A 15693-nucleotide genomic window follows, 5' to 3' on the forward strand; every position below is an offset into this window, starting at 1 on the left:
ATTCCTTTTCTCCCTCTTCTTATTTCTCTGAGACTCCTCCACCTTCCTCCTTATGAAGAGGTTTCTCAACCCTCTACTTCCTTATGAAGAGGTTTCTAAAACCCTCTACTTCTTTTTCATGAGACAGGTTTTCTATCTCTGGGACATTTTGCTCTGGGCCACACCTTGGTTTCTCTTGACCATGATTGTAGCGCTTAGGAGATGTGCAGAGATTTCCTCTGGGACTTCCTCGACTCCCCCTCCCATATCTCCCTCGGAGAAGGGCATCTCTAATTTGAAGAGCCCTCTACATTTCACCCAGTAGCTCCTGTGTCGGCACTTTGTCCTAAATATGACTAGAAGGTTTGAGAAGTTACACAATAAGCAGACCCAAGAAGCTGCTAGAAGAGTAAGTTTGGTGTTTTAAGTAATGTCTGCCTGAAGAGTAAGTTTGGTGTTTTAAGTAATGTCTAGCAAAATTGTTGTTATTTAACTTAAAAGAGGCTTGTGGGGGCTGCTGCAGTGCATAAAAGGATTCACAGCAGGGAGCTGAGAATGGGTTTAACCAATACACGGTTTATTAGAGTGAAACAGGTAAAAGGCAAAATAAGAAATTATCATTAAGGGTTGAGAGTATGCTAGGTCCATAAAGTCTGAGTATAGTTTTCAAAATTTTAGTCCCATAAGATAAACAATTATCAGCTCTGGTAAAGGTTGCTCATGGCTGTAGAGAGGTCTAAAAGTTTACCAGCTAGCAGAGTCATGCATGTTCAGTTCCCAGGAGAAGTAATCATGGCATATATCTGGGGCTCCTCCCCCAAGATGCTTCTGACCAGGAGAAGAAGCAGCAGCCAAAAGAGAGCAATCTGCTCAAAGTTCCATGCTTTTATACATTCCCTTCTCTATCTGTCCTGCCTCAGGATGATGTCATTCGTATGCTAATAGTCCCAAACTCCTCTTGGGGTCACAACACAGAACTAGGAAGCAGATAAATCCTGAGAGCCAGATAAATATTTTTTGAATGTTAGTATAAAATTCAGATTCAAATGACAGCATACTTGTTTAGGGGGCTGGACAGTGGCACAGCCAGTAGAGCACACCTGTTTACTATTTGTAAGGACTTGGCTTCAAGTCCCAGGTCCCCATCTGTATGTGAGGAAGCTTTATAAATAGTGGAGCAGTACTGCAGGTGTCTTTCATTTTCTCTCTCTCTTTCTCTTATTTTTTCTCCCTTCTTTATTTATGTCTGTTGCTCAGCCTCTATAAAATAAATTACCACAATATAAGACTGTACAGTGGATCACTCGTGCAGTTTGGGTATTTAGGATAGTTTCAGGAATTTTTCAAGTGCTCAGTTAATAATGGCTCTAGCTGCCATAATCAACTTTGTCTAAATCCTTATTTTTTTCCATTGGTCAAGTTAATATAGAAGTGTTAATAGACAAGTGTTTTGAGGAGGAATAAATTATCTAATCTGAAAATGCCTCAGATAGTCCTAAAATAGAAATCAGAAACTTTATATTAATTTTTCTATACTATATTTCCTTATGCTAACTCCGTTATTGTGTGGAGACCCTACCTATATCCACCCTTTTGTTTTTCCTTGAAAAATCTTTGTCATTTAAGATATTGAGGGAGCTTTTAAATCATCTTGGAATTAACTATTAATTTTACATTTTGTTTTCTCTGAGATTATATAGACTGAAAAACAGATATGTCATCAAAGGAAAGCCTATAATGATGATTCATATCTGAAAAACAAATTCTCACTTCAAGCAGGATTAAAACACATTCTTTGGAAATTCTCAGGAAGCTTAACACATTTCTATAATACTGCCACACTCTACCTTCTTAAACTGTTCTCCAGAAGTTTGCTTGCCCTTATTTAGTTTACCTCCTTGCTACTTTCTATAACACAGAAGGAGAAAATCTTAAACAGAGGCCTGTGAGCACTAGCTAAATTATTTTCTTGGAATACAATTGTGAGGAATAGAATTAGCAGGTCAATGTAACTGATTTTTTTTTTACATTTCAACAGTCCACTTGCATTGCTTTCCTCCATGTTAACACTGTAACTTGTAATTTATTTTATAGAAGACAGTGAAGTATGTTACATGGTAGCTTCTCAGCTTTTCTTACGGCTTATATAAACTTCAGAAGTGATTCCGAGGCTTTTTATCATATTGAATGTTAATTTTAACCTGAAATTATTGAATGACTCCATTTGACATTTTAGGTCTGAGAAAACACTATTTCTTTGCATACAGAGATCTCAATATTTGCCAGAATGCTCAGTCAGCACTTCATGTATATTTCAGTGTTACCTTATGGTATTGAGGTAAATTTGGCTTTGCACTTCCTTTTTTATTTATTTATTTTTTGTATTTATTGCTACCAAGGTTATTACTGGGTTTCAGTGCTTGCACTATGAATTCACTGCTCCCACTGGCCATTTTTTTCCATTTTTCTAGAGAGAAATTGAGAGGGGAGGGGACAATAGAGAGGGAGAGAGAATAATTGGCACCTATAGACTTGCTTCATGGATTATGAAGTGTCTCCCCTGCAGATGACGACCGGTGGCTTGAATCTAGGTCCTTACACATGGTAACATATGTGCTCAGCTGGGTATACCATTGCCCTTCTTCCTTCTTTTTCACCAAGGTCCATCACTGCTTTCCTTCTGTCTTCATCTAGAATTTTTTTTCCATCAATTCCTTCTTTCCTCTAGCTACCTTTGCAGCACCTTAGAGTTGCTCAAATAGTATAGTGAGTCCCTAAATCCATCTTCTGATATCACCAAGCCCCCACAGGACATTGCTAGCCATGTGCCAGCAATGCCTCTCTGGGGTCTGCAGAGACCACTGAGTTCCACTGGAAGTGAGTATTTTGCAGAAGAATAGCTGTCTGTGGCCTGGAAAGTGATTAGTTCCATTTGTGGTCAAACCTGACCTTTAATTTTTATATAAGTTCATGTTGTCCTGAAGGCCCAGAGCCACTTAAGGCCATACTTTACCTCTCTGTCTGACTTTTTCATTCTCTCATACAGGCCATCAACTTAACTTGAGGGGGCGGGGAAGAGAGAGAGAAAGATGAAAAAAGTGAAAAACTAGTTAAAGAGTTAACTAGTTGACTCCAATTCAATCAGTTCCATCAGGACCGGGGTGGGGGGGGGGGAGGAAAGAAAGATGGACACTCAGAGGTAGTAAGTGTGACTTAGAAAGGAAGAGAAGATAGGACCATAGGAAAAAAAATGAAGAAATATATATATATAAATGTAGATACATAAATAATAGTAAGCCCATATCTGGGATCTTGGGAGAACTAATGCAATTTCCAATGGAGGGAATGGGAATACAGAACTATAGTGGTGGGAAAGATATGGAATTATACCCCTGTTAACTTATAATTTTGTAAATCAATATTAATTAACTAAAAAATAAAATAAAGAGAACGGTATTTGAAGCCAAGCATCTGGTTCTAACCACTTGCTGTGGCTGGTTGTGTTCAGGGCCTATGTCAAAGGCCACAGTTTCCTTGTCAGATGGGTAAGGATAAGATACTACTTAGTTTGCTTTCAGATAGAATACAATTCCATAGGAAATTGTCCAGATTCATCACTGTGGCACTGTGAGGATGAAGACATGCAGTGATCCTAAAGACAATCTTGTGGTAGATGTGGAAAACAAAATGCAATGTCTTCTATGATTCTACAAATATATTAGTCATTTAATGGTGATCTACAAAATTATAAGATTACAAGGTATAGTTTCACACTGTACCTTCCACCAACCTTACATGCCCTTACCCTCCCAACAATAACCACCTTCTCAAAATGTCTTAGAGACAGTCCAACTACTTCTGTTTTGTTGCTGTTTTGATTCTGAAAGTTTATGTTTCAATTATCCATATTCTACACGAGTTTTCACCATCTAGCAGTTATCTTTCACTTCCTTACTAATCATAATAATCTACAATTCCATTTATTTTTGTCTTAAAGGGCACAATAAGTAACATGATTTGTGACAGCAAAGGAGCATTCCATGGAGTATATAACCTATATCCTCATTATCCATTCATCCGTTGATGGGCATTAGGGCTACTTCCATTCTTTTACTATTGTGAATAATGCAGCAATGAAAACAGGGGTGTAGATGTCTTTTTGAATTAGTGTTTGCATGTCCTCCTACACTTTAAACATAGAAACTATAGTTCTGCTTGACCACAGATGATGGCACTCTGGGTAGGTGCCTCATCCAAAGTGCAGAATCTATCAGCTGATGTCTGGGCTGGTGGAGGAGTGACCATGATGGGAGCAGGAACACATGCTTCTAAAGGAATGGGAATTGAGATTCATACAAAGAAAAGTGAAGCAAAGGAATGTAGTCAAAGTGGAGAACTGAAGGTCCAGCCAGACAGGCAAGAAAAAGAGAGAGAGAGAGAGAGAGAGAGAGAGAGAGAGAGAGGAGTTAGAAATGGCAACGGACTTCTAATATAGGATTAATAGGATTCAGATAGCATAGCACCTGAGTGAGGATTTTACATTATTCTCTTTTTTGGAGGGGTGTGGAGAAAAGCAGTCTTTATTCACCAACATCACCATCATCATAAAATACCTAAGGAATGAACAAGAACAATAAAACTACTAGAATTAGTAAGTTAAGCAACGTTGAAGGATGCAGTCAATGTACTAAAATCAACAATTATTCTTTTTTAATATATTATTTTCATTTGTCTCCAGAGGTGTTGTTTGAGTTTAGTATCTACATAACAAACTCACTGCTCCAGAAGACCTTCTTTTCTTTTTTGTTTCCTTTTCTTTTTTTTCTCCTCTGTTCTCTTCTTTTTCTTTTTTTAATTATTATTATTTGATAAGACAGAGAGAAACTGAAAGAAGAGTAGAAAATACAAAGGGAAAGATAAATATACCTGCAGCTCTGCTTCAGGATTCTTCAACCCTACCCCACCCTCACAGTTGGAGACTAGAGGCTTGAACTGGGTGCCACCTCTCCGTTAGCCTTTCATCAGTCAGTGTACAGTTGTGAAGTTTCCAGCTCTTAGCCATTGTCAGTGATGCTGCAGTAATCATGTGAGTGCAGATATTACTTGGATTCTTGTATTTTTATAGCATTTTATCTAAATGTCAACAGTGATTTATCTCCTTAGTCCAAAGATCTCACAGAATATCACTACCCACAGGATGAGTTCAATCATATGTCACCTATAACATAATTATTCACACTGCCCATCTAACCTTGTCTTATATTGCCCTTTCTAGAATAAGTAATACTAGATACTATGTCTCCATACATGCCATGCTGCTAAGCCTCTCTATGTTGTTGTACTTGACTTTTCTTCTGCCCACCTTCCCATCTTTCCACAGTGCTTTCCTACTCACTATCATAGCTCACTGCCATACTAGTGAGGTCTAGGTAGTCCTTCAGCTATTTGTTTGTATAGTAAAACTTGTCACATTGCTTAAACATTGTGTATGTGCATTTAAGTCTGTGAACTCATCAGTAGCACAGCCTTCTCCCTGTGCCCCTTGTCATTGTGTCATGCTCATGAACTATTCAGCATATGGTTCAGTTGGCATGAACTAAACACATCAGTGCACATCTACAATACAATTAATGGCCCAGAACCAAAATTTTCATTATTAAATTCTGTCTTCATCCTTATTAAGTTACCTGATAATTTTCAAAATGAGGCCAATAAAAGCTTAATTAAAAGCCTAACATTACATTGGTGCTTAGAGAGATGTATAGGGAGAAACAACCCAAAGTTTGAGATCATAAAGGCTTTCTGATCCCAGTTACATGTTCACAACTGCTGTGACCTGAGACCTACTGACGTTTATCATCCACACCTATGTGTTTGGAATGCAGATAGCTCTACCTGCTCTGTAAGGCAGTTTTAAGAATTGGGCATAAGACATGCAACATTCATTGTTCTGCTATTGATCTTGCTATCATTATTTCTAATGTGACTTGAATATAACATCATACACTAAATGTTTTACTTGATCAGCCACTTTGTATTTGCAAAGTGGTGAAAATAGTGTTTTACATGTGTATGCATGCATACCTACATATAAATATGTTTTAGTGAATGTCTGAAAGATAAGCATGTAAGGGGCAGGGCTGTAGCACAGCCGCTTAATAGTATGTGGCACGAAGCACAAGGACCAGTGTAAGGAGCCTGGTTCCAGCCAGGCTCCTGCAGAGGGGTTGCTTCACAGCTTGTGAAGCAGGTCTACAGGTATCTGTCTATCGTTTTCTCCCCCTCTCTGTTTTTCCTTCCCCTCTGGATTCTCTCTATCCTAACCAATGTCATTAAAAGCAATAACAATAATGACAACAACAATGATAAACAACAAGGGCAACAAAAGGGAAGAAAAGCTTCCAGGAGCAGTGGATTTGTAGTGCAGGCACCGAGCTCCAATGATAACCCTGGGGGAAAAATAAGATAAGCATATAAAAGAAATAAAATTTAATTGACATAAACCATTAACCCTGAAAAGCTTTAACTGCTTGCATTTGACAGTTTTATATCCTTGAAATAAAATCAAATAGAAACAAAGTATGCATTTGCAGCAGGGACTGTGAAAGCATGGTTATTTACTATAAACCACATTATTGGTGAATAGAATAATTAATAAGGCAATGAATGAAAGTTTCATCTATTAAAGCAGCAAGTAAGCACAATTAAGCAGTAATTTTAACTATATACAGGCAATAACTACCTCATTTAATAGCGAGACAGGCCTCCTAATCGGTATTAGTGGTGTTTTCACCTTAGTTTGAATATAAGCAGTATGTGAGAGTTCCAACATATCTAAGTGTGCTCTTCCTTCCTTTGTTAGTTTAGCAGGAATTTTTACTTTGAAGTAAAGCTGTGTTTTTACAGACTAGGATGTTTATAATTATTTTCACAAACAGACCCACTTGGAAAATGCTGTGTCTCAGAGAAAGAGGGCGAGGGGGCTAGGCAGTGGTACACCTGGTAAAGAGCAACCGTTATAATGTGGCTTTAACCCAGGTTCAAGCCTCTGGTCCCCATCTGCAGGTGGAAAGCTTCACAAGTGGTGAAGCAGGGCTGCAGGTTTCTTTCTGTCTCTTTCCCTCTCTGCCTCATCCTCCCACCTCAATTTCTATGTCTCTATCCAATAATAAATAAATAAAATATAAAATAAAAAACAGAAAGAGAGGGAGAAATGGGAAGAAACCAGGAGAGAAAAGAGAAAGAACAAGGAGGAGTCAAAGAATAGAAGGAAGATCAGGAGGAAGAGTTTCTAAGCATATCTGAATAAATGCCTTAATTTAGCTAAAATAATAAATAAAAATAAAAATTACTGACAATTAATCTAAAAAATATTCAGAATTAATGTTGACTATTCAAACTAAGATATCAAGCAGTATTCTCACTGTGCAACCAAATTAACATATAAACGCATTGTACTCCCTTTTGAAATGAGAGCTCATTCAACAACTGGCATACAATGCAGAGTTGCTCTTAAATGATCAATCCAGTTTGAACTTATTCTAGATTTCTCTGTTCCTCCCCCTCTTTCTCCCCTATAGTTGCTTGTATACCAGTTGTCTACTCCACACATTCTATGTCAGTGGAGTAAGCCATGTTAACAAATACCTTGTGCTGTAACACCTTTAAAGGAAGGAAATTGTCAAAGACATTTACTCAAGGGATGATAATAATTTAAATTTTATTGCATCTTTCATTTATTAACACTTCATATTAATTTTGAGAAAGGAGGAAATGAAACTTTAAAACAGTGTCCCTAGGAGACAGAGAAAACTTACTGGATAGGGTATGTGTCTTGCCACGTATGTGACCCAGTTTTGAGCCCCACCTCAATATTTACTGTATTATGACACCAAGTAGAATTTTGGTGCTATGATTTCTCTGTCTCTGTCTCTTTTATCATTCTTTCTCTCATCATCTTTATCCCATAACAACACATCTAAGAGCAGCACATTCACATATGTACTAGACTCTAGCTCTGAAATAAATAAATGTTATCATGTGAAAAGGCCTGGGTTTGAGCCCCTGCTGCCCACCTGTAGGGAGAAAGCTTCACAAGCAGTGAAGCAGTCCTGTAGGTGTCTCTCTTTCTATCTCCACCACTATCTCTATCTTAACCCTCTTAATTCGTCCTATCTAATTAAAAAGGGAAAAATGACTGCCAGGAGAAGAGGATCCATTGTGCAGACAGCAAGTCCCAGTGGTGGGGTGGATATATATATATAGATATAGATATAGATATAGATATATATGTGTGTGTGTGTGTGTGTGTATGTGTATACATACATATAAGTAATACATATATATTATATATGTATTACTTATATGTATGTATATATGATAGATAGATAGATAGATAGATAGATAGATAGATAATAAATAAGATTCAATCACAGAGCCACGTGAGGCTCCAGGTTGAAGATGGAAAGTACAAACTTAAGACTTGCCCCTCACAAGGCAAATGGGGATGACAGTGTCTCTACAAACATCTCATGGGCTTAAGGCTATGACTAGGATAGATGATTCCCCTGAAAGCCAAGTACATGTGAAGCTTACCCTTAATACTCTTCTGCAACCCCCAAAATGATGAATGTTGCTAATATGGTAATTTATTTCAGAGGAAATATCTATTATCTTCAAGTGTACTGAACTGTCAGTTCTTACATAAAGACTATATAAGCCTTCTCCACATTGTAGATAGCTTAGTGCTGTCAAACTTGAGGCTGATGGCTGTTCATCCTTTTAAGTTCAAAGGTAGTGTCATGTCTTTTCAGACATTCCCAGTCCCTAACTTATTCTCAAAGGAGCTCCATTCAATGAAATAGCTTAATGATGTGGATGATTTGAGAAAACTGGAAGTAGGTTCAGTGGATTAAGCACTTAACTTTCAAACATGGAGTCCTCAGTTCAGTCCCTGGCATCACAAGTTCCAGAATGACACTCTGATTTTCTCCTCCTTTCTCTCTTTCTCACTGAATAATAACAAAATGAATATTTTAAATGAATTATTTGTAAAACATGAAATTGTGGTTGTAAGTTTAGATTCCTTAAATCCAGAACCACTGATCAATCTACTTAAGCCTGACAGTGCTGGAGTTCTTTTTCAGCGAAAATAGCTATAACTGTTGCATAGTGACATTTAGGTAAAGATCCAGCATCATGCCTGGTACATGGTGAACTCTTGATAAATCCAATGAACTCATATTTATCTTTGTTTTAGATATTAGAAATCACATTCCTGTCACCACTTGCTCATAGTGATCATTCAAAAGGTAGTGGTGCACCTTGTAGAGTGCACATGTTACTATATACAGGGACCTGCATTCAAGCCCCTGGTCCCCACTGCAAGGAAGAAGCTTCACGAGAGAAGAAGTAGTGCTGCAGGTCTCTCTCTTTCTCTCTCAATCTCTGTCTTCCCTTCCCTCTTAATTTCTCTCTACCCCATCAAAAAAGAAATATAATAGGATAAAATAAAATAAAGGAAAAATATGGCCACTGGGAGTAGTAGACTCATTATGCAGGTATTGAGTCTTAATAGTCACCCTGATAGCAATATATAAAATAAAATAAAATAAAATAAAATAAAATAAAAGTGATGCATTCACAGATTCATAGGTGGTGTGAAAGAGCAGACAGCACATGGTTGAGTCAAGAGGGGACAGAACCAGCCCCAGTGTGCCACCACCTGTTGAAGCATCTTCCTAGTGTCATTTATCACCTGGCAATGAGAAGCAGGAGGCTTGCAGTGGCCAGAAAAACCCTCCACAGCCACGTTCTCCCTGGCCCAGCCAGCCATGAAAACACAGTCACATCTCTTTGCTCGTGTCCCTGTTCCTGCCCTCCCAGGTACAAAGACAGGAGGCTCGCCCAGCACAAGTCGGAGATAGAGTGTTTCACTCCGAAAGGGAGTATGGGGAATGGTGGGAGAGCAAGCCTGAGCAGGTAAGCACTGCCTGAGCTGAATGTGTGTCAGCCACCCCAGCAGGTGGCCTGTGCCCACTCCCACTCCCTGTGCATCCCCTCAGTGTGTCCAGAAGGCCATTCCTGGCGTGCTATGTGCTCCTGATGTCCTTGTCCACTGGTGGGCCTATGTCCTCCATGCTGCTGTTGTTTTGCATGTCCGCAGCCTGGGCTCAGTTCCCAGGAACTGCACTCATGGGTCAGCCCCTCCCAGATTGTTGAAAATAGAAAAGCTGGGAGGAATTCCCTGTGTGCAAGACTGATGCAAAAATGTAGGAAATGTTGAGGGGGAAAGACTGCAATTGAGGGCAGATTTCAGCTTCTGAAGATCCTGGGCAGGGTAGCCTGGGAGTGAACCTGATCCCCACTCCTCACAATGTCACTTTCAGCTCAGGACCAAGGACAGGCCAAACTAGTGAGATGTAGAAGTTGGTTGCTTCTTCTGGACTCCTATCAGGAGAGCACATCCTCCTCTGGCTACCACAGCTTTGCAGTTCCTCTCTCTGTCTCTGTATTGCTCTCTTTCTCTCCGTGTTGGTGGTACACACTCCACTGCTATGCTTTGCATGCTCCCCCGTGTTGGGCACTCCCCACAAAGCTGTTTGCTAGGGGTATCTGGTCCATCAGCATCATCTGAGCTGTGTTGCATGAGATGAATGTGCTTTACTGCATGGGACTGGGTTTAAAGAGCAGGGCCCTGGGGAAAAGATGGTCTAGATGAAAACAAATGCTTCCAGAAGGCTGGGGGAAAGATGGTCTAGATGAAAACAAGTGCTTCCAGAAGGCTGGAGAGCCTCAACTGGAGAGCATTAATTGTGATGATCTCATCCTCCATTAATGATCTGCTGTCCCCAGTGCTTCTGTACAGAAAGTGTGGCCAGGAAGCATATGCAAACTGATCTAGATTAAAGGGAGGGTATTTGAGGGGCAGTGTGTATGTGTGTGTTCAGGTGCTGAAAGTGGAGCTTGGGCAGGACCCAGCTGCACAGGAGAAAGGGGATCTTGTTGAAGCCTCTTGAACTTTCACTTCAAAGGCCTTTTTATTTCTTGGGCCAGGTTGTGGCTCACCTAGTGGAAAACAATTGTCACTATGCACAGGGACCTAGGTTCAAGCTCCGGATCTCTACCTGCAAAGGAGGGAGATTCACAAGAGGTGGAATAGTGCTGCAGATGTCTCATCTGTCTTTAACTGCCTTTTTGCTTCTCACTATCTATCTAGGATAAAAGAAAAAAATAGCTGCCAGTCAGAAAGAGTGGAATCATGCAGGTCTTGAGTCCCAGCAATATGAGAGAGAGAGAGAGACAAAGAGAGAAAGAGACCAGTTGATAGCACACCTGGTTGAGCACACATGTTACAATGTGCAAGGCCCTGAGTTCAAGCCCTCAGTCCCCATCCACAGGAGGAAAGCTTTATGAGTCGTGAAGCAGTGTTGCAGGTGTCTCTCTGTTTTTCTCCCTATCTCCCACTTCCTTCCCTCTTGATTTCTGGCTGTCTCTATCCAATAAGTAAATAGAGACAATATATTTTTTTTAAAAATTAAGAAGGAAGGATAAATAAAGGAAAAAGACAGGAAAAGAGGAATGAAAACAGAAGGAAGGAAGGAAGGAAGGAAGGAAGAATGGAAGAAAGGAAGGAAGGAAGGGAGAGAAGGAAGGAAGGAGGGTAGGCAGAAGGGTAGGAGGGAGGGAAGAAGGAAAGAAAAGAGAGGTTTTGTCTCCCCAGCTCAGCAAAGGCCAATTTGTTGCTCAGTGAGAAATTAGGATTGCTGACTTCTCCCAAGTCATAAAAAAATCAGTGTTCTAACTCATATTTGGAGATGCTCTGAAAAAGAAAAAAAAATGCCAGTTACTACAATTACCATAATTACTCTGTGGCAGACACTGGCCTGGTACCTTTCCACATGTTAATGCATTCAGCTCCCTTAATATTGTTGTATTCATATCTGCCTCCTGCTCAAGGTCAGGCAAGGAAAAGGGGACTTGGATAAGAGGTGACTCTCACAGTAGAGGGGGTAGTGTAAAATTCTGAACCCACTGAGACCTTAAACCTGGTGCCCACTCTAGCTAGAACATGACTGAAGTAGCATTTTATATCATCCCCCTCCATTGTCTTCAAGGTGAGAATCACATAAAACTGTGGTGGCTTTCCCTCTGACTAATTTCCTCACTAAATGAGATGAAAAATAAAAAGGATCATACCAGATTGGCACTAAGCATGCTATCTGGGTCACAGCAGACATTTGGTTAGGATTCTAATTACACAAGGTTACCTGGTGTAAGATGCCAATTTTGTGCTCTGTTTATCTGTTTATCTATCTATCTATCATCTATCTATCATCTATTTCTCTATCTCTCTCATTAAAATAAAGTAAAATATTTTAAAAACAAGCAAAATATAAGTAATAACTACTAAGTTTATAACCTTATTAGGAACATGCATATACGCCAGATACTGGTTGGTTGATTGGTTGGTTGGTTGGTTGGTTGGTTGGTTGGTTAGTTGGTTGGTTGGTTGGTTTGCTACCTGGGTTACAAATAGGGCTTGGTGCCTGCACAACTCCACCACTCCTGAAAGCTCCTTTTTTCTTTTCTCATTCTGTTTTGATAAAGTGTGAGACACAGAGAGATAGAGAGGGGCAGAAAGATGGAGATAGAGAGGAGAGACACTTGCAGCACTGTTCTACTACCTGTGAAGGTTCCCCCTGAAAGTGGTGAGGATCAGGGATTTGAACCTGTGTCCTGATTCATGGAGTCATATACACTTTATTGGGTGAGTCACCACCTGGCCCCATTGGATGCTTTAGTTTTTAGTTAACTTCCACAAGGATTATCACTGGAGTCTGATGCCTGCACAGTGAATCCACCACTCCCAGCAGCTGTACCACCACCGCCAGGCCCCCTGGACACATTTTTAAGTGCTTGGTGTAATCCCTTATGTATTCTGTGAAAATATTGCCCACAAAACCCAGATGGGGATGCACTGATTTGGGCATGCATTCTATACCCACTGTGATTTATGAATCCAAAGAATAAAATCCATACTCAGGCTTTTAGCATCTAAGGTCCTGAATGCTCTAAGCTGATACCTCAGTGACAATTTCAGAGTCAGTCCATGGGTTCTTCCTTCCAGCTGTTCCAGTTTCCTGCCATCTTCCCAGCTCCCTGACCTCTTCTACAATGTCACCTGTGAACATATGCTGTCATTTGGCTATGATCACCCACTTATTATTATTATTATTATTATTATTATTATTATTATTATTATTATTATTATACCAAAGCACTGCTCAGCTCTGGCTTATGGTGGTGCAAGGGATTGAACCCAGGACTTTAGAGCCTTGGGCATGAGAGTCTCTTCACATAACCACTGTACTATCTACCCCTGCCCCTCTTTTCTCTTTCTATAAACCTTTTCCAGCTTATTGTGTCCTATTTGGAAAGTCCTGCTTAGTTTTTATAACCAAATCTAATGCCAATTTTTAGAAGTTTTTCCAACAAGTCTTATAATTTACTTTTCCCAATTTCCTAATCCAGAAAGCTTTTTGGATTTACCTCTTTCTCTGCATTTTATCTGGTTACCTAGCCTCAAAAAACTTGAAGACTTGGTTTCTATTTTTTATGAGTGGTTTAACAAGGTCTTAGAAAATTCCACACCCTCCACCAATGTTCCATGCCCCTCTCCTTATCTGAATAACTACCAAGGTTCTCACCAAATCAAATAGACAATTTGGTTACCAATTTTAGTTCTTCTTCTTCTTCTTCTTCTTCTTCTTCTTCTTCTTCTTCTTCTTCTTCTCCTTCTCCTTCTCCTTCTCCTTCTCCTTCTCCTTCTCCTCTCCTCCTCCTCCTCCTCCTCCTCCTCCTCCTCCTCCTTCTTCTTCTTCTTCTTCTTCTTCTCCTTTTTCTTCTTCTCCTTTTTCTTTCTTCTTTCTTTCTCTCTTTCTCTCTTTCTTCTTTCATTACTAGGGGGGAAAAAAGAATTTGTTTACAAATTCTTTTGCTGTAGTCTTCTATATTCCACAGACAAATAAAACTACTCTCTATTTGTTCTCCACCTCTTAGTTCACTCAGTGAAATCACTACAGGTTCTGTACCTTTTATTACAAAGGACTTAATCTCATCTTTATTGATTGCTGAATAATGTTCCATTGAGTATGTATTCCATAATTTATATTCCATGATTTCTTCATCATAAACTTGACATTTTTGTAGGCAAAAATTCTGTCTTTTAGATTTACATTCCCAATGCCCTACCTATCTCCTTCTTGTGGTTAAGCTGTCTTCTCTTCAACCTAGAGAAAGCAGACTATGAAAAGTGAGAGGATGCTGGGGACTGTAGCCCTCTCCTCTCAATCCATGCCCAGTCTTCTTCTCTGCTAACATCATTATTTTGGAAAATGAAGAAACTGATCAAAATTATTTGTGAGGGAGTCAGGCTGTAGCACAGTGGGTTAAGCACAGGTGGCACAAAGCTCAAGGATCTGCGTAAGGATCCTAGTTCGAGCCCCTGGCTCCCCACCTGCAGTGGAGTCGCTTCGCAAGCGGTGAAACAGGTCTGCAGGTGTCTATCTTTCTCTCCCACTCTGTCTGCCCCTCCCCTCTCCATATCCCTCTGTCCTATCCAACAATAATAACTGCAACAATAAAACAACAAGGGTAACAAAAGGGAATAAATGCATAAAATCCTTTGTGAAACTGCTATCTCTGCCTCTGAAATACATATTTTGTGTGCAAACACATACATAATAGATAACTTAGTAGCTTTATGCAGAGATATTTGCATGTATCATATTTGAAGCAAATGATCTGATATCTTGTCATTTCCTGCCAAAGGAAGACAGGAGAAGAAAATAATTTCTCATGTAACATGTGACAAACCCAAGCAATCATCAAATTCAAATTCAGCTCTAGAGAAGGAATGAAGAAACCACTACTAGAGACCTTCTCTGTGAGTCCCATGTCCTCAGAATATCAGTAAAATAGTGCAATAGTATCTTGATCTCACCATTATCCCCACTCATTAGGTAATACTGATATGGGAGCATGACCAAGTACTCAGAAATTTGAGTCACTTATTTCATCTAAATCCTTTTTTTTATTTTACTTTATTTTATTTTATTTTATTTCTACCAGGATTGTCATTGGGGCTTGGAGGCACCAAAATATGCTCCCAGAAACATTTTTCTTCTTTATTTTTATCTTTTCTTTTTTTTTAGTTTGTTGGTTTTAATAAAAGAGATAGTAGGAGATACCAAGCCCAGTTCAAGTTCTACTTTGTGTTTCCTTTTCTGTTCTTATTCCTCAACTTTTGTTCATGAGTAGGATCATCCCATATCCATCTTTCTCTTTCTGGATTCTGTCACTTAACATGACTCCTTCAAGCTCCGTCCAAGATGAGGTGAAAGGTGAATTCACCATTTTTAAAAGCTGAGTAGTATTCCATTGTGTATATATACCAGACTCCTGGGGAGGGAATTTTCAGGTGCATGATAGTGGAGGTGGACTTAGAATGGGGGTAAGAATGTTTTGCAGATAATGGAGATATTTACCCATGTATCAACACCTGTATCTACTGTAAACCATTAATCCCCCAATAAAAAAAAAAAAGAAAGGGGGAGTCAGGTGGTAGTGCAGCAGGTTAAGTGCAGGTGGTGCCAAGCACAAGGACTGGCATAAGTATCCTGCTTTGAGCCCCTGGTTCCCCACCTGCAGAGG

The 15693-nt window shown here is 39.6% G+C and overlaps 1 protein-coding gene across 2 annotated transcripts in view; it reads left to right on the forward strand.

Annotated features, from left to right (window-relative positions):
* The window catches only part of GRM5 (glutamate metabotropic receptor 5), a 654830-nt gene that overhangs the window by 621795 nt on the left and 17342 nt on the right, over window positions 1-15693 (forward strand). The window contains exon 9 of one of the 2 annotated variants that reach the window (XM_007534501.3): window positions 9865-9960. The exons of the other annotated variant lie outside the window; for it this stretch is intronic. Coding sequence (XP_007534563.2) covers window positions 9865-9960 — 96 coding nt within the window. The remainder of the gene's footprint in view (window positions 1-9864; window positions 9961-15693) is intronic. 2 annotated transcript variants of the gene reach the window in all.

Source organism: Erinaceus europaeus, chromosome 17, assembly GCF_950295315.1.
Source record: "Erinaceus europaeus chromosome 17, mEriEur2.1, whole genome shotgun sequence".
NCBI classification, from domain to species: Eukaryota; Metazoa; Chordata; class Mammalia; order Eulipotyphla; family Erinaceidae; genus Erinaceus; species Erinaceus europaeus.